The sequence below is a fragment of the Amphiprion ocellaris genome, chromosome 5 (assembly GCF_022539595.1).
Source record: "Amphiprion ocellaris isolate individual 3 ecotype Okinawa chromosome 5, ASM2253959v1, whole genome shotgun sequence".
In the NCBI taxonomy this organism is placed as follows: Eukaryota; Metazoa; Chordata; class Actinopteri; family Pomacentridae; genus Amphiprion; species Amphiprion ocellaris.
In genome coordinates, this window is record NC_072770.1 from 31,602,190 (window position 1) to 31,625,175 (window position 22,986).

Consider the following 22,986-nt stretch of genomic DNA (forward strand, 5'->3'; position numbering starts at 1 on the left):
TCGCTTGGCCACTGGCTGATGCACAGGGTCGATGTGATGGATAATTGTGAACTCGTATTATCATCGTGCTGCAAAGATGGCTCATCGTTGTAGCTGCTGGTGACGTGCTAATTTTAGCCCACCATTGCCACCAACAGCAAAACAAAGCCAGGCCCTAATGACATAAATGTAATGTCCACCTCTGTGAAAATGGGTGGTTTTGAAAAATCAGACAGCATGCTATTAAAACAAAATCATAGCTGGCAGCTTGTTGGCTTGACATTGTTGTGATGTCGGTTGTTCAAAGGCAGCAAGCGAGGAGGGGTATACCAAAGCGATAGAAAGAGAAAGGCGCAGGCACAGAGAGCAAGCCACAGATCAAATGGGACATGGAGCAACCCAAAGAGGTCAAATGAGTGGAAAGGAGGAAATACAAAAAGTGTCAGTCAGAAGCACACAAGGGTGAAGCAAATGAAAGAGCAGGGCAAAAGTTGTTGTGGGCTAGCTGACACCACATTGTGAACAGCTGAGAGGAGCAGCCCACAGCAGTCAGTTGTCATTGGCCAAAGATGAAAGCTATGTGGCTGGGAGTGGAGTACTCCACTAGTGGTAATTTTAGGGAGCCCACCCCAGCTTGCAGAAGAGCATGAAGGCAACCTTTACTCACAAGGCTAAATTTAAGAGGCAAGACGAGGAAGCTAGACTTCAGGTCTCTAGACAGGCCCACTGGTCAAATGTAGGAAGGAGGAGCCTGTTTCTGCAGACCTTTTTTTCTTTTCTAAGCCGTTAAAGCGTGAGCTTGGTGGGTTTTTACCACTAACAGTCCCTGGACAGAATTCTAAGTGTTATTAATGGACATTGTTTACATTTAGAACAATCCCAGACATTGTCGTAACAGTCCGTATGTATTGGTGCAGCTTTTAATAAGTTGAAATTAATGATAGGATTTTAGTGAAAATCTGAAATGACTTGCTTCCTCAAACTGAAACCAGCTCAGATGTTCATAGAGACGATCAGTTAACAGGGCTCAGATGCAGTGTCACATATATTTTACTAAAAATGTTTTCTCTCGGGCTGCACAGTGGCATGGTGGTTAGCACTTTCACCTTGTAGCCTTGCTCTCTTTTTTTATTCAAACTGTTTTTCTATTTGCTGCTGTTACACTGTAAATTTCCCAGCTGCGGGATCAATAAAGGTTTAATCTAATTATCTACCTATCTGTCTAGAAGATCCACAGCAATCTGAAATATGTGCAGAGTTTTTTTTAGTCTTCTGTTAAATCTGTTGACTGTTCATTTGTACTGTACACAACTGATTTGATGAAGCTTGATAAAGGTACATGCTGATCATGCTGAATTCCTAAACACATCGTTAGCACGAAATTACCCTAATAGGTACATGTCAGTGTTGTACAAGTCAATCCCATTCATTTACCTGCCATGTGTGGCTCCACCTTGTCTTCACCACTGCCTCCCACAGGTCAGCTGAGTGACAGGCTGCCAGCTGAAAGGTCCTAAACTATGTCTGACATGAAAAGTTTAAATACGATATGTAGAAATAGGAAGGGAGTAAGGGTTGTGTAGGAGTCGGGGACATATTGGCAGTTATTTTTTGACAATATGTCAAATATGTTCATTCAGCAGTCGTGACAGTAGGAGGTATTTCAAACTGGAGTGAAACTTCAGAGTATGCAACAAGAGGAAGGTGATATAATGCTGTAAAAGGATTAATGTGAGTGTTTCTTGTCACTGTTGTTGGCTGTCACCTCCTTTGGCTGTCCCAAGATCAGATTTAATAGTTTAGAAAGTAAAAAAAAATCCCTTCAACCATCGTTTACATCAGCTTATTTTGTCTCTGTATTGATTTGAGCGGCTACTATCTAAATGTACTTTTGTCCTTTTGATACCAGAGTTGTTTTGACTCCAATGTCATCCCCTTTTCACTCAGACACCAGTGTTACTATCATCCTTTGACTGACACAAAGAAACAGAGATCCTTTGCCTTCTTGTCAAACCATTTACAAGGTAGAACTGCAGTTGGCAAATTGGGAAGTGCTTTGACGAGCTGTTTGCATGATATGCAGCCAGCCTATGTCAGTTTTAATGAAGCACAAAGTTCAGCGTCCTGGCAGTCATTGTTGAAATCTACAACACCTCCCTGCATTAGTTTTCAATTCCATTCATTTTATGGTCAGATCAGATCAGCTTCTCACTGCAAGTGTGGTGTGTAGTGTCATTTTAATTCATTTTTTTTTTGCTAGTTAATATTTAGCGGTTCAGATTTTTTTTAACTCCTCAATTTTGTGCAAATCATTTGGAGATTTTCTGCCTGTAAGACCAGGTAATGGCTAGTGCCAAAGTTTTAAACCCTTCATGCAGCTGATTCAGATAATAAATCTGCTGTTTGTGTACTGGCTGTGATACTGTGGAGTTTTCATGCAGTGAAAGTAGATTATAGAGCAATTCAATTCACAACAGTTATGTCAGTGTTAAGTAGGGGCAAAGGTAATCTTAAGGTTAGAGAATCAACTTGTGAATGGAAAGTATTCAGAATTAATCCGACAGCCAGCTGGGGAAGGTTGGATTGGGGTGAGTTTGAAGGACAATGGATGTCAGCATATTAAAACTGACAGTCAGAACCACGTATTTATAGCTTACATCTTAATTACATTAAATAAGTGCATTGCTAATAATTATACTGTAAATATGTATTTGTTATGACTGTGAGCTTATTCTGTGTAATGATCCTCATTGAAAATCTTCTTTTGCAATATGGTGGGCTGTGTTCAGTCTCACTGTTGTTTGTGCTTAGTTTTCCAGGCCGCTGTTTATAACAACTTTCAAGTACATGTCATTCCTGCCACTAATTCTCATCCATGTAGAATATTTTCACAGGATCACTTGCTGGTGACTTCTTTCAACAGAGCTGTCCTGCTTATTAAATTTTTGTGATTGCAATAGCATAGTACAGTCTTTTATTTTGAATTAAATGTCAGAATATCAGGTGGTACTGATCAGACAAACGGTTTGTCCGCAGTACTATTTCACAGAAAGTCCAAAAGAGCTGTACCCTGCTAGGGTCCATATGTAATAAAAATTGATATCTTGGTATAAAAATTTAGGATAACAGAAACTCCAACACAAAACCTTCATGTTTCACATATGCTTGATTAAAAGAGAAGTTTTCCACATTTATCTTTCAGGGTTGATAGGCTGCAACTCATAATGTGTAACAATCAGACAGTGCTGTGAGCTCGACATAGATTGAGTCCATCAAGTACAGATACAGAGAGGTGGCTGCATCAGAGCAACCGTGCACATAAAGGATGATACCATTAATCACAACAATGCTGAATGTCAGATTCGATATTTGATCATGCCGATAATCAGTCAGCCCCTAATAATGTTGATCTTAATAGTAATGTTGATAATAATGATAATGCACATGTATGTACTGTATATGTTCCTGTGACAAAAATTGCAATTTATATATTTAAAGAGTCAAAACAGTTGATTAAGTGAGTGATTTGGATGAATATTAGGCTCATGTCCACTTTTAAATGTCTGTTACCACATCATGATTCAGAAACTCAATAAGCACAGAGCATAGCTTCACTTCTCATACTTGGTCATGCAGTAAAAACTATTTGATGATACATAGAGGGCAAGAAGCTGGTAAATTCCTCTTTCTAAAATGTTCTAAAACTCTGTAACAACTCAGTGTGAATACATTCGTAGTAGTTTTTCATTACGAGACGGTTGCTTCCAACGAAAGACACATGAGGTAAATGGGAAAGAAGATGCATTTAAAATTAATTAAATGTAATCCTCTTTTAGATAATTTCTCACTAGCTTGAATGCCTCTGGCCCAGCTGACATTAATGATGATATTTCTCGGGAAGAGTGGAGGCCCACAGCAAGAGGTACATCCATCAGCTTACTAGCTGACCTTCATTTAACGAGAGAGAGAGAGAGAAAGGGAGGGAGAGAAGTTAGTACAGGAGGGCAATAGCTGTTGTCTGTCTGTCCTTATATGCTCTTGTAGCTGCAGCTGAGGTGACTGAAGTGGCTTTAAATGAGGAGTGCAGTGTTGGAATCATAATAGGTGTAGAATGGAGGCTGCTTTGCTAGTTTTGCAGCTCACAAACTATATTCCGTTGTGGAGTCACATGGAATATAATGACATTTTCACCCAGTGCTGCATTTGCCAGGGTATTAGAAAACATACATATTTAGATTTTGTGAGAATACACTCCTGGCATAGGCACTTGCACTTTGTGTAGATTGTGTCAGTAGGAAAGAATGTAATTCCAAAATCTTTGTGAAAAGAATTAGGGCCAAAATGTTTTGATTGCACTGTGCAAAAGTGAGCGTGTAACTATGTCACGTAATTATAAGGCGAAACAACACCATGATTTTCCTCTGTTGTCATGCAGGTGGCAAGGAAAACAAGATGCCAATCCTCATCTCCAAAATTTTTAAGGGCCTCGCTGCTGACCAGACTGAGGCACTTTATGTTGGTGATGCCATACTGTCTGTCAATGGTTTTGACTTACGAGAGGCCACACACGACGAGGCTGTGCAAGCGCTGAAAAAAACTGGCAAAGAAGTCATCCTTGAAGGTAAGATATTTCTCATTCAGAAATAAAAGAATCCAGAATACACTCTGCAGTTTTTCTTCTTTTCATTGTCTTCTTTCTGTTGTGGCTTTGCTTTGTCTAAATGTGTTCGCATGCAAAGTGAGAGAAGTCTAAGAGTTATCCACAAGACACAAAATATGTCACAAATGGATGATAAAGAAACACGACATTCATATTTCTAAAAAATATAATCCTCAGGATAGCAAAAGAAAAAAGACGACAGAACACTTCCACTTACCCCGTCTGCACTCCACAGCTCCAAACAGATACATAGATGGAAATGATGGGAACATTTGAAACCTTGATATGCTCTGATGCGTTTCTCCAGGCTTGGTTGATTTTTACATAAAGACAATGTATTACAAGCTGAGAAAGACAAATTCATTAAATCAGAACTTTGATCAGACTTCCTTGGAAACATCCAAGTAACAAGTTGAACTGAAATAGCAAGAGGAAACCAAAGACTCAAGATTCAATAATATTGTTGTGGCTCACACCTCTGAGCATCTCAGCATGCTAATGAGCAGTCTGCCTGAACATCAAACACTTTTGACACTGATAGGAAGTTATATTCATGTCAGAGCTTAGAACTGTGGAAAAATTATGGGTTAAGACTTGATATGCATAGGAAAGTTTGCAGTGGACTCAGCAGGTGGTTTTCCTCCCTCTTGCTGTCACTCTTATGTGAGCTGCAAGAGCAAATGTACAATATCTCACAGTCCTTTACGATTGAATAATTGGATGGGTCTGTCTGACAGCACGTGTTAAACAACAAGGTGACTCTGAGATGTGATCTTTAGTTGTGAGGACAGGCAAAAGAGATTAAAAAGGGTCTTTCCTCTTGCGAAATGATTGCTTCACAGGAATTTGGCATCTCCCTCCAGGCTGACATTAAATCCCAGGGCTGAATTGCAAATTCACCAAAAATACACAATGTCTGAAGACAAAGATTAAGCAAGGTTTTGCACTGGATGCTTTTATTGAAAAAGAGTATTTGCCATAAAACTTTATACTTTGTTTTGTTCTTGTTTTTTTAATCTATTGATTGGTAAATTCAAAGTCCGTGTTTTGAAAAACAGCTTCCCATCAGATTCTAAACAGAGGCTAACATTTATTTTCAGTGATGTGAGTCAGACACCTTGCATTGCAGATGCATGGTGTATACTTAAAGATGAAAACCTCATTTGTGCTCTCTTCGGCAAGTGCAACAAAAAAAAAAAAACAGTTATATTTTTTCAAACCAAAAAGTGCGATTTCAAAGCAGGTTAAATATACTATATGAAGGAGAAGAATTACCAGTTTGCCATGTCACAGTATTTCTATGGGTTAAGTTGCACAGTGGGCTAGCTTCCGTAACTTCAGTCAGCAGAGCAGATCCAGCTAGAGCTGCAGCCAGGGGAAATCATTGCAAATCCCCCTGTCTTACTTGTCCACAGTCAGGCAGAAAAGTGTTGATATCAGACGGCTCAACCATCGCTGCTCTGTGATCCGTCATGTCAGGAATCATTTCATGGGTTTCCCTTTCCCTGAGGACCTGATAGAGGAGTGAAGAGACGAAAGAAGCTTGAGGCTCACTGAGGGGAGTGGGCTGTGTGTGTGTGTGTCTGTCTGTGTGTGTGTGTGTGTGTGTGTGTGTGTGTGTGTGTGTGTGTGTGTGTGTGTGTGTGTGTGTGTGTGTGTGTGTGTGTGTGTGTGTGTGTGCATGGGCATTTTTTGATGTCCAGCGATTTCTTTGCTTGTGTCTGTGCGTACATCCATCTGACCTGGAGATTGGAGAACTGCAGGATGCATGGATGCATATCTGTTGTGAGAAAGCTTTGGAGTATTTTTAGGGAGCAGACGAAATTAAAAAAAAAAAAGTTTTTGGTCAACACTTCAGGGCTATGCGCTTTCCAGCTGCAGTTTTTGAGATTTAGATTTAGTTTCAGAGCTATTTGCGCATTGTAAAAATACTTGTAAATACAGATGACATGAAGTTCAAGCGCAGTGTTTATTTTGGTTTTGGCATTTTATCAAGATATTCAGAAACACAGTCAGAAGCAAACTCCTTCTTGGCACCACTACAATGTTAAAGGTCATGGTAACAGTCTTTCTAGCATGTGCACAGCAACAAACAGCCACCACTGCTATGCTCACGGCACTTTTCAGCGTTCTGTGAAATTCATAACACAGACGGCCTTGACTGAGATCAAGGAAAAACTGCCTCCATCACATTAAAATATCAGGAATATGTGAACAGTAATGCTTGAATCTGTCAGATAGGTAGTGTCACAACATTTAAGGAAGCTATATTATAAACCATTCGGCATAGACAAAGAAATGTTTTGCGTTATAGCAGATATCTGTTCACTCATTTTAATGCAGTTTGATTGTTGCAGCAGGACATGCAACATATTTATACCAAGCATTGCCTTATAGCTGTAGCAGTACAGCTAAGCTGAAGCATGCTTTGCTTTGTGTGTTCTAATTGAGAGTGCACTGGCAAAAGTGTCTACATGCATAAGATAAAACCATTAGAAAACAACAAAACTGCTTATTTGATACATTTTTGTTAGGGTTAAAGGTTCCCAGTTGCTCATATGTGGCACAACTGGAAACAGTATTACAGTTGTTCATTTTATCAATTTTTAATAAATCTTCTAATTTTAATGGGCCACACAGTTGCTTAGCAGCCAACAGTGCAGGGAAAGGGCAACACCCGGCAGCTCCTAGGTGTGAGTGTGAATGTGTGTAAAAACCTTCTGTGCATAGTGAGTCTGCTTGAAAAAAAAACAAACAACTAGAGGCTTACTTCACCTTACTGTCGCACCTTACATCAAAATGATGATGGAATAATCAATGAGTGTGTACAGGAGAGGGGATATGACAGGGTCAGATAGATATAACAGACCAGATGAAACCATAAAAGCACAGCTGCCTTCATTTCCTCCCAGTGACATTTAAAGCCTGACTGTGCATATTTCTGTATGGCTGTGTGAGCACATGTGTTGCGTCCATACCTGTGTGTGTGTGTGTGTGTGTGTGTGTGTGTGTGTGTGTGTGTGTGTGTGTGTGTGTGTGTGTGTGTGTGTGTGTGTGATGCTGCTGTACCTTTAAATGTATAAGAAAGTGTCCCTGTATTTTTATGTGGGAATAGAATAGAAGGGACGAGAGGGGAATAGGGTGATTCAACATTCTCCCAGTCACACATCTCATTTGCAGTTGCTGTCACAATCAATAGTAAGCTTTACATCTCAATTTTGTAAAATATTAATTGCGAGAACATAATGAATCACCAAGATATGGCTCTGTGGAGCAAAAGTCAACAAACATGAAGTGAAAAAATAAGAATTAATCTAAGGCACTGCAGTCATATGACACATGGATGAGCAACAGTGTATATCACTGGTCCGTCAACTGTCCCGCTGTGTTTATGCCCAATTTTTATTTGGAGTCTCCTGTAACTGAAAACACATCGATCATTTCAACCAACTTGCCAGCCAAGACAATGCCTGTTTCACTACCGCATGTACACACACACACACACACACACACAAAGGTATAAAACTGGGTGTGTGTCTATGTCTGTGTGTGTGTGAAAGAAAGGGTGGGGGGGTAGGGATAGTTCAATAGTAGAGCTGTTCCCCGGGCAACCAAGGTCTGACAGGAAAGCAGGCACACAAAGAAAGTACACAACCACATTCTGTGCATGCTTACACACGTGAAAATTTACACAGACATACATGTGCACAAGATGCTAAGCAGAAAGGAAGGATAAAATGGGCTGCGGAGGACAGGTCAGAACACCCAGGTAAGTGAATGTGGAGGCTAGGTTGTGTGTGGGTTTTTTCATAGGGGACAGATATATGTCAGTGTGTGTATGTGCGAGTGCTGTCCATGTATCCAGAGAATCAGAGTGCTAGTACACAATGTTTTGTAGTGCAGGAGAAGAATGTAACAGTCCATCCGTCACAGTGATGGACAAGGAAAAGGGCACATAGTAACTGAACAGATATAAAGTGTTCCAATGAATGTTACAAAAGTGAACTTGAACTTTCCATTTTCCAGTGTTCTAATCCTATTCCACAACAAATTTAGACCATCTTTACGACAGGGCCAGTGGGTGCCAGGCCAAGCAGAATGTCATAATTATACCAGCACAAACAAGTAAACAATCGAACAAGTGATCAGTAAGGTGGGGATGATCCATGTTGAACAACTGCTGCATTAGTACAGCACTTTGGGTTACTACTGGAGGACTCTTGGTCATATAGTTTAGTGGTTAAGGGCCATGGTATGCTTGAATCAACCTAGTTTGTATTACTGAGACTGAGACAGGCCTGCTGTCATAGAGAGGTTGTTTAGTCCCAGGCAGTTCGTCCTCAATGTCATTCATGGTATTGTGCTTGTCTGATGGAGGTTGTGGTGAAACTTTTTTTTAAATTCCTCTCTCGCATACCAGAGTACAGTAAAGATACAGCTCTGATCTATAGTCTATATTCTTAAATGACTGAAAATCCCCGTGTGGGAAACTCTCCCCACTCGGCACCCAAAAAGACTGAAAGCTGCCATTAAAAGTACATTTTGGCCTTGGCACGATTGGAAGGTTTGACGTTCTTGTTCCGTGCGGTTGGGCCCATGTTTGTTCTGGGTGCGGGTATTAGCTTAATGTCAGCCTGAATTTCAGCAGAACTTGAATACCCAAAGGGACACAATTTTCTGTGTCTGTGCAAATATATGTGTGCAAAAGAGACAGCGAGGGACAGAATGAGAGAGAGCTAGTCGCCTCTGCCAAGACTTTTCTGGACACTGCAGGTTCTCTCTGTCCTCTCCTTTTCATTAAGGTAGTTGTGCTCAGGCTCAGTGCGCACACACACACACACACACACACACACACATGGATTAAGTAGGCTTAGTTATGGCAGCTCTATGGTTGCAGTCTTTCCCTTGTCTAAATTTCTTTTAGCAGGGAGGGTGTATGTTTTGGACATGTGTTGTTAGCTGTGTCAAGTCTCCTGATTTCTGTCATCCCTACTGGGCTTTTGGTCAATAAGCATGAACTATTGATTCATGTTGTACAAAGTCCGGTGTGTTTGTGTAAGGCATGCTACTTTTAAAGCCAAAATAAGATTGAAGCAAATGTTAATGTTACTCTGTGAAGCAACAATATGTCAATATTACTAAATTTGCTGATGTAAACAGAAGATAAAACTTTCTAATCTTTTCACTGTGCTTGGCAGGCAGATTTTTTTTGGTTTACAGCGATTTGAAACAAAAAAACATTTCATCTGCTGACATATGTTATCTCACTAGCCTGAATAATACAGAAAGATAGTTTATTTATATGCACTGCAGTAATCTGGTTACTCAAAAACTTGAGTACAAACATACTTGTCTGTCAGCTGATTCAACTCTCTTGTTTATATGACAGTTAAAAAATCTGCTAATTTCAGAAAGCTGGCTGTAATCCTGTTGCTTAACTGCATTTAGACACACAGTCATATGACATATGTTTGTTTAAAAGATACGTTGTTTGCTTGAAAGTGAATCTTATCATAATTTTCTTAGGCTGGAGTTTATCTCTCTCCACTGCAGTAATGACTAATGATGTTAGAGAGAGCTGCACACTAATAATTAAGATGCACTGTTTCTATTTCTAACTCTATAGCTCAACTTTGTGTCACATTTTGCCTTCCTCATGAAAAAAAAAAACCATGTGGCATAGGACAGGTGTTTCCACTCACAGAGCTCACAGGGTAAGCAATGTGAACATAGAGCCAGAACACATAGAAAGATAATTTAGCAAAGACCGGTCTCTAAATTGTTAATTCTTAAGTTGAATTTTTGCGTTAGGCATTTTATTTTTTTTTTAAATCTGTATCTTTCTGATTTGCTGATTCCTAGACCATGGACATATGAACATTGCTGGCCATGAATTACCTCTCTATGGGATCTGTTTCTATGATCATGTTGATTGCTCAATGATTCAAAGCACCTGTTCTGTATGCTATATATGTCACTAAAAATGGCATGCAGGTTTTTTTTTTTTATTCTAGTAAAAGCAGTGTGTTAAAACTCAGATGCATGTAATCAAAAATGCAAGTTTAGGCAGTTTTAAGTGTGAGGGCGTCCTCTTTATCTGATCTTTAACCACAGGGCAGCATCTTACAAGAATGCGTGAGCATTTTTAGCCACATTGGCTACACAGTATCACATGTGCCAGGAACCAAGAGATAATTATTAGTGACAGCCTCTGTTGAGTTATGTGTTGCTGAACTGTTTAGTCTGTGCCTGTCATGCAAGCTATATTTTGTGAGTTCCATTACCTCTTAAGAAAACCCAGTGGACACAGAGCTTGCCCACTGCCATGACTTTGTTTAATAAATGTGACTACACTCACTACATCATTCCTTCAAATAATACTTGCTTTAAAACTGGCCAAGGGTGAACATCCCATATGCGCAAAGCAGGGATGTGTTTCAGGACTGCTTGAGCTGAGACTTCAGTTGAGGGAGTACATTTGTGTTTGTGATAAGCATTTGTGGAAGGCTGCCTTATCGTTCTCAAACAAGAGCTTACCCCAAACCTAATCTCTCTGTTGCTCTCTCTGACACACATGCAACCAACTTGCACCTCTCTGTATATCTCTATATCAAATGCTTTAACTGCATTTGTAATGGAGACTAGAGGTTCCATTACATTATGTAGTGGTGAATTTGGGATTAGGTGTTCTCCCAGTGTAAAGTAGAAACTCTGATCAGTAGCATTCGCAATTCAGATCCAGTGTTTTCTGCGTTCAAACTACAGTATGTTCTTCTGCAGTTTCTGTTCTTTTCTGTATGCATGGAAATCAATGAATGTGCTATCTGGTGCTTTGCAAACAGGACCACTGGAAGTCAAACTGGGTGCGTTTGTACTGCATACAAGTTGTAATTTGGCCCTCAACTTTAGCATGCAGTCTCTTTTAAACAACACCCATTTAGCTTTGGTTATGCAGCTGGTCCCTGAAGAACATTATCCTTATATTAAATGAATATTACTTAGGCTATTACTAAAAGTACAACTCGAACAGTGCAGTCCTTCAGAAAGCTTTAGAGTGCAGACGAGCAGTTCGGGCTACAATTTGCGGGCTAAAAAAATCATATTTCTTATCTGCAAATCAAGCTCTTCAAGGACATGTGTGAATGTAGCCCCTCAAAAGAAGATACATATCATAGTATTTTTAAGCAAGGCCAGCAGAGATATATACTCGCGCTCTATCTTCCTTCACTGATTCAAGTATGGTTAAGTGAGTGATTTATGGAATATAATGACTTTGGGGAGTAAGGTTCAAAGCTGCTCATTGGGACACAGCGTGCTGCTGCCTGAGACTCTCTGTACTATTCATTCTTTGACTGAAGTTCTTTCTGTGTAAGTTCAGGTTCTGTTACTGAAGCAGCATATCCATCAGCCCAGTTATTAGTTCACACACAATAAAATCTTTAAATAGATTGTGCTCATATATGCAAACACATGCACTTGCACATGAATCTTCGCTCACACATACGAGTTCTCCCTGTCCTCCTGATCCAGACGGTGACCAGTGTCTTTTTTTGGACCAGCTAGAAGTGAGATTTTCTTAATTCACAGTTTCAAACTGCAAATTCTCAGGTGGTTGTCTTTTGGCTGAACTGCATCAGTCCAGTCAGAGATGTGATAGTTGGCGTTTTTGTGTATTAGCTAATCTATTCATCTGGTGGGTGGCAACAGCAGCAGCATAGCCCTGTTGTTGAGAGCGTTCGTCCCAGTTTGCCTTTTGATTCTTCATTTTGTGTTACTGGTTACTCTAGGAATGCACACCCTCTTCTGGGATATTTTTTGCAATGAAATGGTACATTGGGATATAGAAGGACTTGAGGTCTTATTTCCTTAACATTGTGAAAGTTTTCGACTGTGCTTCGACAAAGATTCAGGCATTCCTGTATTTCACTGTCACCTAATGAAACATGTCTTTTGGAAACGTGCACCATAGTGTCCATTAGGCAATACTGCAAATAAAACCATTTCTCTTAAAATTGGAAGGCCAATTTACAGTTCTGGATTTCAAACACCCTTTTTTATTTTTCCTTTTTTCTTAAGTTGACCTGTCTGTCAAATATAATTGAAAATTGAAAAGTGCATCTGAATGTGAAATGTGGCAATGTGGACCATATGGATGGTTTGCTGATGAACCTGTGAACAACTCTTGCACATATTGTAAACATGACTATTTTATCAGATTCTTAACTGAGTGAATCCAACTGGTGTTAATAAGAACGAGGGTGCATGCATGATTGGAGTAACCTTTTAACAGGGCTGTCTTTGCCCTGTTTTAAACAAAGTGTATGGTTTTGCCAATAATATGCATATACTTTTTCACCTAATCAAACTTTCTGGCTCTTGCTAGTGTGACAGAATAATTATTGCTTTGAAAATAATTCTTCCCTCTGTACCCTCACTGAATCCCTCATCCCTCCAGTTTCTTACTACCTATTTCGTATTTGTTCTCTTTGTTCTCCTCTTTTCTGCAAGTGACATATAATAGCAGAGAGATAATAGATTTTCTTGTAGTTGAAGGTGTACTATTATCTAGATGTGGAAGGGTTTGTAGAGCAGGTTAGTACACCGAGTAGCCTGCAATAATTGGGAACAACCTGAAATTCAGTTCAATTTTTGTGGTTCAGTTGATTGTTGTGCATTCCGGGATCTCATTTAGAGGTAGAGCTTCTTTCGCTGTCATTCATTTCATTTTATTCAAGATGAATAAATGTGGAAACTATTCATGAGTCTGTACATTTTTCAGTGTGCAGTAGCAAATAAGATGAAAATGACTAGTCAGTTTTTGTCTGCTTACATTTCACCACTGTACATTTTGTACCAAAAGGGACTTAACAGACCTAAAGACATACAAAAATCAACTTAAGTTAGCAACACACAACTTTTTGAGTCTCTTGTAAGGTTTCCAGGTGGTATTGCAGTTGCAAGGACAGGATCACTTTCGCTTTCCTTAAAGCCTTGCAGCTACCAACAACAGAACACAAAATGAACACCACCTAGGATGTAAGTAGGAACAAGGCTACTGCTAATAGCCTGCCTATTGCCCAAAGTAAGAAACAACAAAAAGAATATCAATTTAAAATAGTAACACCAACCTCAATGCTATGATAAAGGTGAGTACAACACCAGATTGTATTCATAAGAAGACTAGTTTGGTTGCTTATCGAGTGGACATAATGACATCTGAATGTCTGATTTGAACCTTCTCAAGTCCCGGAGCTTTCTCCATTGCGTGTCTGCCTGTCCCAGGTTCACTCGTTTTTTTGCCTCACTTTCCATCACTCTCCCCCTTCGCCTTTTTTGCCTCCTCTGACAGTGGGGCTCTTTTTCTTTTGCCTGGTGGAATTTCCACATTTAGTCTGGTTGTTCCACCATCCGCCAATTCAGCTACCAGGGGAAAGCTACCGATAGCTATCAGGGAAAACTAAATTGCTATCCTCTTCCTGTTTTGGTTGTACAACTGTAAATGCAGTTACTTTATAAATCGAGCCTTCATTTTCCAGGGCGGTTTTGTATCCACACAGAATTGCATAGTGAAAGTGAGGCTGACAGGGAACAAGTCTAAATGCCAAAGGTGTCACTGTATAGCCATTACATTGTGCAGGCAGCATTTACATCACAATGATGAGTTGAAGCAAAATAAAAACTTGTCTATTGCTACTTTAGCTTATCACCTTATTCACATTGTACAAAGTTGAGCACACTTGGTGTATCTAAAAATAATGCTGACTTTGTGAAAGCGCATGTTCCTACTACTGAGAGCAGTGTTAGAATATGTGGTTCCATATTCCTTCTTCAGACTGACCTAGATAAGTTGATGATGCCCCCCCTTTTACCTGCAATGGTCTTCAATCCTTGTTTAAATTTCCTTTCATTTAGGACTCCGATCTACTCCCCAGATCTGGGCCAAGTTGTACTTGTGAAAATACTTTATGTTTGTTGTAGAGTCTTCAGGTGTGGGTCTTCCCAGGACACAAGAAGGTGTGTTGTTATTGTACTTTGTGAGAAATAAATCCCACCCATCTGCTGCCCCAGTTCTTTAAACACTCACAAATGTAGCCCTCCCCAAGGAAAGTTGAACATTTTTACTTCCTTGCCAAAGACTTATTGTGTTCCTTTTAAATGAAAGTTATCTGGAAAAATGCACAGGAGTGGTACATGTATTAAATATAGTAGTGTCATGCCAGGGTATTTTTCCTTTCCCCTTGCCTCTGTTTTTCATGGTTATGTATGGTTAAAGTGAAAAGGGAATATAAATACTGAAATAGCAGCTTTTTTTGTGATACACGCATGCTTCCTCTATGCATTACTCTCAGAAACCTCAAATAGAAGCAGCCATTGAGTATCGAAGTTGTTTCTGGTGCGTGTATTTCAATCAAAATGCCACTTAATGTAATCAGAGAGCAATCAGTCCGCATCAATCATCTTCCGCTGAAGTCTGGTCGTTCTATTGCTGTTTCTGTTCTGAGTCCATGGTGTGTATCCCTGCTGTGAAACCTCTAACCGTGTGGACACAAAGCTCGGTTCCTCTTTCCTTCAGAGCTGCTGGCCCGTAAGGACATTCTGCTTACTCTCAGCAAGGGAATGGATTAACCGGCAAAATAACATAGCTTTATTAAATCACAAATCTCCCTCAGACCCTTTCTCCCTCTGTGGCGTCAAGTTTGCTTAACAAGCCCCCTCTGAACCCCTCTGCCCTGATCCTGGGCCCCTGATAAATTGGAGCCCCAGTCTCAGTGCCACTCTCTCTTCATTACAAACTCAGATTCCACTGAACCATCTCGCAGTATTGTGCAGCACGTGGATGGATGGGGGGAAGATGGGTTTTTATGCTACTTTTTTTTAAAGATAAATAAATAAACAAGATAAAATATATGTGCATAAAGGCATGTTTAAACAAAACAAATGAATATTTTTTTCAGCATTTCTGAAAACTGCTAATGCACCAGCCAAAATAACATTAACTTGTTGTTAAATTTAAGTCTGTTATTCACAATTTTTTGGTACTCTGTGTTACTTTGCAGTAGCCTGTCTAAACTTTTCTTTCCAAGCCCGCTGTTATTTAAAATGAAGAAGCTGATGGTAAAAGCACTTCATTTGCCTCAATACAAATGAAAATGAATTGTAAACAAGGTTGATAAGCTGCACAGCAAGCTGCCACTTTGAATCACACGGGGAAACTCTACACAAACCTATAGATGGAAAATTGAGTTTCTTTACGTGTCGTGCAGAAACAGAAAATGAAAAGATGGAACGTGAAGTGGAAATATCTGCAGCCGGACCTTCTGTTCATTCTTTTTTTGTCCTCTGCCAGATCCTGTTCAAGTTTCCTTCACTCTCACTTTGTTGAATTAGGATAATTAACTCTCCTGACACACTATGCAAAGTAATCAAATCTGTGCTTTAGCAGTATGTGAATTAGTTTAAAAGTGTGGTTCACTGTGCTCTGCCCTTTTTCTCTCTCTTAGCCTCTCTCACACCACACCTAACACCATCCAATGCTGGCATTAATCCATGATTTTAATAAGATGGGCTATAGGAATGATGAACTTATCTAAATCATACAGAACAGGGGAAGTCTTCCCTGCCAGGCTAATGCTGCCAGAAGGAGACGCACATTAATCAGTGAAACACTGGGGATACTTAAAGCTGGCATTTATTAACTGCACATGACCTGACAGATTACCAAAACGAGTCATTGCCATGCACTTTTTTTATTCACACCTATGCACACATGCCTCAGAATGGGCACAAACGCCACAGTGTAGAACTGGAAACATGATTCTGGTCTTTTTTTTTTTTTGCTATAGTGTCATTTTGACCATTTCAGGATTGTGATTTGGATCATAGCATCTGCAGTTTTTAAATAAGGCCTTCAAGCATTAACCAGTATATTGATATTAGCAATCGCAGAAATTACATATATAATGTGAACTGTTGTTTGAAGCCATGCTCCTAACAACTAATTTCTCGATCAAATAAATGAAAATTAGGGGGCTGTCATTTGCTGGTGCTTGTGGTGGGCCGCTGCCTAACATCTTAGACACTGGTTGCACTGGTGCACCAAGCACTTTCATTTAGGTGCATCCAAATTTTTTTGTTGAGCCTGTTAGCACTAAATAATACATTGCAGACATGACCTTATTAGTCGATTCCCATGTGTAATGATTATTGGCAAACAGTAATAACACAAATCAATACAAATCAGTTATTGGTAAACAATAATAACACAAATCAATACAAATCAATGTTTTTTTTTTACATTTAACATGTTTTTCATAGGCATTTGTTTGTTTGGTTATATTATAGTATTAATGTTAAATTTTACTATCATTTTTGATTCCTCACTGCTCCATTCATGGCAGAGGATGAGTTTTTGTTTTTTTTTTTTTTTTTAAAAACATTTCAGTTGGAAACGTTGATGCTGTGAGAGCAAAAGCACTGTTCCCAGCCATACTTTGCCACAATAAACGCAATGCACAATGCTGGTCGTTTATCATATCTCAGTGTTTTTCCACAGGCTGTAAATTTCCTTGTGGTGTGGGCGGCACGGCGTGACTGATGTGCATGTACAGACTCATACAGTTTAGAGGTGGACAGTTTATCCGAATCCTGAGTTACAGCTACTGTTTACCGTATGTACCCTGAATGCCACACATGCAGACACATGTCAGTAGACATTGTAATTACTGATGTTGCCTAAATGTGTCAGATGCATCAGTACATTTTACAAAGGGTCCCTAAACACCTCACATGCACTGGTATACATTTTGAGACAGCTGAGCACAGAGAAGCCTCTAGTCCCCACTCAGTTACTGCAGCTCATAACTCAGACAGGTGTGTGGCCAAAAATCACAGTGAAAAGATTGAAGTAAGGTGTTCTAATGTCAGACCATTTAGTGGTTTTATCTGCATGGGCAGAGACAAATGTCTGGAGCGATAAGTGCAACCATTAAAAATTGTTTATCACACTTCTGAGCTTTTTTGTCACATGTGCAGCTGAAATGGTTGCACACTGGAGCCCTGAAAATGTCACTTGTGTTTACATGGTGTTAAGCTTTTCATTTACTCAAAAGAGGCCCAAAGTATGCTAAAGGAGAAGGGGTCTGAATGCTTTGTGAGTCCTCTATATGCTAATATGAAATAAGCTAAAACATTGCTGATTACATTCTGATAACAATGCTGAATCTATCAACTTCCTCATATATAGTTTCATCTTATTTTGCACAGTCTATGTCAACTGTTACAAAACATGAAAGCCATCTTTGTCTGTGTCTTATGTATGACTGGAAGGCTTATGAAATGGGCTCAGAAATATCTTCTTTTTTTTCTCATTTACCTCAGTTGACCTTGATGTACTGAATTAATGCAGCAAGAGTTCCTTACGATTTGTTAAATTATTTATGCCGTTGTTTTGGCCCAAGACATCTTTCCTCGGCAGTGTAACATTGGGACATTCTTTGCTTGACATGGTTTACACAGCCAACAGCATGCTTCTGAGGTCGCTGACTGGCCAATGACATTCCAGCTGCTCCCACAGTAACCAGCAATCAGGAGGGGGGGAGGACAGGCTGGTATTTAACTTTAGTGCATTGTTTGGTCTCTGACAAGCTGATGTCGCTTCTTGACTGCCAAGTCAAGAAACGTGTTAGTAACTGCCTAACACATCAAGCTGCTGGTGTTCTGATTTGACACGGGTAGTTTAAGACTTCTACAGTGTTTGTAGAAGACGGCATCCGGGGGACTGGGAGGGACGGGTTGATGTATGTTTATTAGCTAATGAACACAATGGTGAGTATTGACTGAGCACAGTTTGAAACTGAAACTTTTCAGACCTCAGTTAAGTGAATTGTATCAAAATTGAATTGGCTGAAAATGTCTAGTCAGGATTTGTGGGGTTCAATGTAAAAGTAAAGACTTTAGCAGGAAAAGCTTAGTGGCAGATCCAGCAGAAAAAGCTAAGAAACACCACATGTGCACGCACACACAAACACACACACACACACACACACACACACACGCATTACAAAAGTAGTTTCACTGGCTGCCAGATAAGCTGAAGTAATAACAGTGCCATCTCAGCTAATTTTAGCTCTGTATTGAATGTGCCACCGCTGGTATTCATGGCAACATTGCTGGCTGAGCTTAGCTGTATATTCGGTCTGTCTGTATGCCTGTCTCACTCTTTCATTTTCTCTTTTCTTACTCCTGATCTTCATTTTCTTCCTGTCTGTCTCTTTTCCGTGTTGTTCATTCCGTTTCTCCATGCCTCTCACCCCCTCTTTACAATACACCACTCTGTTTGAAAGCTATCTCGGACGATTTATGTGGGGCTACAGCTAATGCCTGACAATTCTAATCTGGGAAATACCATGATCATTTCCACATCCCCTTTTGGAGAATGGTAAAGCCCCTTTACAAAAGTAAAAATCTCCTTATACCTGCTGTGGTTGGTGTTTTCTCCCAAACTATTCTGTTGTGCGGTTCGTGCAGCATGAAACAGAGTCATAAACTCAGCCTTATATAATGAAGCGTAATGACTACTGGGAATACAAATCTGTTTATTTGCCAGATATCAGCACCTCAGCCATGCCTGAGCTTTGTGTGCACTCTTTTTCTGCAAAGTTTTTGTATTATTCAATGTCACACTAGTTGCATGACTGAGGCGTCCTTACCACATAGCTGTCACTGAAGTACCAGTCCGTCTCTATCTGATTGCACTATGCTGCCACTCACAGACTTGATTGAAAAGTCTTGCAGCTCTTAGTATAGTTTCAGGGTTCAAGAGACCTTCTACGGTGGCTTCCACTTGAAACAATTTTGTATCCAATCCCATTTCCATCCGTAGTCGTATGGCCTAGCCTGCCATATTGAGATTGACCACATCAATTTTGAATGGCCTTAGTCCAGCAACAAGGAAGCAGTTGGCTACCTCGTGGTACAAACATCAGTGGGTTGGCACAAGAACAAATGGACAGAAGCTCATTTCCATGAAACATTACGTATGCAAGCTGACAGCTACTTCAAAGCTGGTACATATTGGTTCCTAACTGCTTGATACGCATTCTGGGTCTACACATTCCCAGTACATCTGGTTTTGTCTACAAATGCACTTTTTTGTGCGTGTGAGTAAATGAGGCAAGTAAACATGAAAAATTCTCCAGAAAAAACATGAGAATTGCATTTTTATAGAACTTTCCATTTTATTAGGGTCATGGGAGGTGAAAAGTTACAGAAATACACAAAACATAACATCAGGGGAGCATCGAACACAGAGCACAGTGGTGGTACATTGAAGGGATTTTACACTCAAGTCCTAAATACCTCACTTGGATGACTATAGAGTTGGGTAACATTTTCAATACCAGTGCTGATATGATGCCTGTAGTTGGGTACCATTGGTTTTGTGCAAATTCCATTCCTCTCCATCCAACCCACATAACATTTTGTTTGCATGATTTCAATCAGGATGTACAAGTTAGTGCCTTTCTTCTAATGTGTGCTTGTACGTCTACTTGTCCATGTCAGTGTGTGAGCAAGTTTTTTTGTAATCCCAGAATGTATGTGTCTTTAATGTGTGCCTCAGGAAACCATCCTGGTATGTCATCGATGAAATGAATGCGGTTCAATCAGCAAAGAGAGAAACTGAGTGAGAGAGAGTGAGTATTTTCAGTACTCTTAATCCAAAGTCAGGAAAAGGACTCTTTGTCCTTAATGATTTTTATAGATTTGAGAGGGAAATCTTTAATGGTGAGATTTTTTTTAGCTTTCAGATATTGAAACAGTTCACTTCCAAAATCAAACTGAGGAGGAAATGACCTCAACTTCGAAGAGAGAGGTACAGAAAGTCTAGACAGATTAGAGATTCAGGACATTATAACTGAGAATGAATACATTTTCAAAAGAAGAGGTGCGAACTCGAAGACACTCAACATTGTGCTGACTCAGAGGAGATACTGCATGTTTATAGTTTTCAGCATTTAGGTCATGCCCTTTGCTTCAGCAACTTAAGCCCCCTTCAGACATGCACTGTAATCCCTAAATGCTTATGGCACCATGTTGGAAAAGAAACTGAATTTTTTTCCCCACAAATGTTGCTATAGTAATTTCTTTGACATTTTTGTACAATGCTCACATGTGGATAAATGTAGTTACTTGTGCAGTTTATAGACATGCTTACATTTTAAATTGCAGCATGTAGTGCTGGAACCAATCATCAGCAACAAAAATGTGGCATTATTTATGTTTTCTGACTGCACAAGAATTTTACTTAGCAGATTACGCTGAAAATAGACTCCTGTGAACCAAACATAATACATTACTTTCATAAGAATGGCTAGAGATGACTCAGTCTAACACTGAAATGTAATACTCATTGTCTCTTTGTGCCAAGGATGAGATCACAAGTGAACCACCTCCCGCCTTGCTTATCATACATAACTTCTTTCGGTGGCTGTTCTCACGTGTTAGTTGCCAGCTGTGTGAGTGTTTCATTTGTAGCGGTCACGTCCTTTGAAAGGGTCAACATGACACTTTTCCACAACAGAGACCTATGTGTGAAATCTGAAAGCCATTACTTCAATTGGCATGAAACAAGCTGTGTCCACAGACAGCGAGTAGGTAGGTGCACAACTCTTGACCCTCTGACCAATCTCTGAGACACAATGTCACCTCCTGATAGATGAATGATAGATAAATTACTAGTGCTCTGCTTGTAGTGACATAAACCCACAAAACGGAAGGAGCCATCCCACTAATTCACAGCTCGATGTTTTAACAAAATAACTGCATGGCTGGCTGGCTGAGGCTCTATTTAGGGACTGGTGGAAGCCCCCCTCTCACTACTGTTGTCCTGTGCTGTGACTCCTGTGCTTGCCCTCTGGCTACATGCCTCTTGTACTGTGCAAGAAGAGCACTTCACACTTCCCAGTGAAACCAGAGCTGTGTCTTCAGCCTCCTGCCTGGCCATGTCCTCCGAGCTATTTTTACTTTTGCTGTGGCTACTTCTGCTAAACCCATACCACAGCCTACTGGACTGGTGCTGAGGCCATGTGTTTCCATCTGTGGTGGTGGTGTGTGTAGGTGTATGTACACGTTTGTGTGAGTGGTAAAACTGCATTTAAAAAAATGTGCACTGAATAGGCTATAGTCACAATATGATAACAGTTGATAATATCCTGCAAAAAATGTGTAATCATGGGGCACCCCCTAAGCTTTGAGGTTAGGATGCTGACCACAGGCCACAGATTCCCTGATTCCAGTTCAGGCTGGAGGTGTCTGGCAGCTGTCCAGTTTAGCGAGCTACCTGAGGCTCATGCTATTGTTAAACTAGGATTGTCTTTATATATATATATATATATATATATATATATATATATATATATATATATATATATATATATATATATATATATATACATATATACATACATAACAGTATGATGACTGGCTGCCTAATATAGTGTTGGTCCCCCTTGCGTCGTCAAAAATGCTCTGAATCATTGGGCCTGGACCAGAGGACCTCTCACAGTGTTCTATGGGATCTGGCACCGGGACGTTGGCAGTGGATCCTCTGGCTACTCCCGGTTGTGCAGTGGAGCCTCTGGGAATCAGACTTGTTCCACTGCATCCTGTTGATGCTTGATCAGAATGAGGTCTTGGAAGTTCAGAGATCAAATCAACATCTTGGGCGACTGTCATTTTCCCTAAGATGTTCCTGACTGATGTTTCTGCGATGTGATGGGGTGAATTTTCATGCGGGTGTAGGCCAGTGGCATTTGACATGAAGGAGTTATTTGCATGAAGGAGTGTGCTTGTTCTAGGACAATGTTTATTTGGGTGTCTAAGTCTCATCAACATGGACGCCATAATCGAAGGTTTTCCAGCAGAGTATTCAGTTCACCAGCCATTAGGCTCTAAAAATATGCCCATGCAAAGATGAAAAATATTTATTACAGGGGATAATGGTGTAGGTAGACTACTGAAAAGTGCAACCCATAAAGGAAGTGTTTTATTTTGGGGGATGTTCAGTGTAGTTGTGCACTCTAAAACCTCCTGGACAAGATGAAGTGCAACAGTTTATTTATTTATTTTTTATTATGATAATGAATGAAAATCCTCAGATATTTAGAATTTGGCTCCTTCAGCTGTGCTTGGAGGAAATGACATCCTCTCTCTGCCTCCAGCTGTTATTCAAGATAAGCCCACCCATGCCAGAATCAACTACATACACAGAAATCCAACATTAGGATGATTTTAAGATCATCGAATGCCTAATATGCTTGATTACATTTGCCACATTGGGACTTTTTTGC

The 22,986-nt window shown here is 40.0% G+C and overlaps 1 protein-coding gene across 1 annotated transcript in view; it reads left to right on the forward strand.

The window, feature by feature from the left end:
* The window catches only part of snta1 (syntrophin, alpha 1), a 31,587-nt gene that overhangs the window by 1,898 nt on the left and 6,703 nt on the right, over nt 1–22,986 (forward strand). The window contains exon 2 of the mRNA XM_055010925.1: nt 4,415–4,600. Coding sequence (XP_054866900.1) covers nt 4,415–4,600 — 186 coding nt within the window. The remainder of the gene's footprint in view (nt 1–4,414; nt 4,601–22,986) is intronic.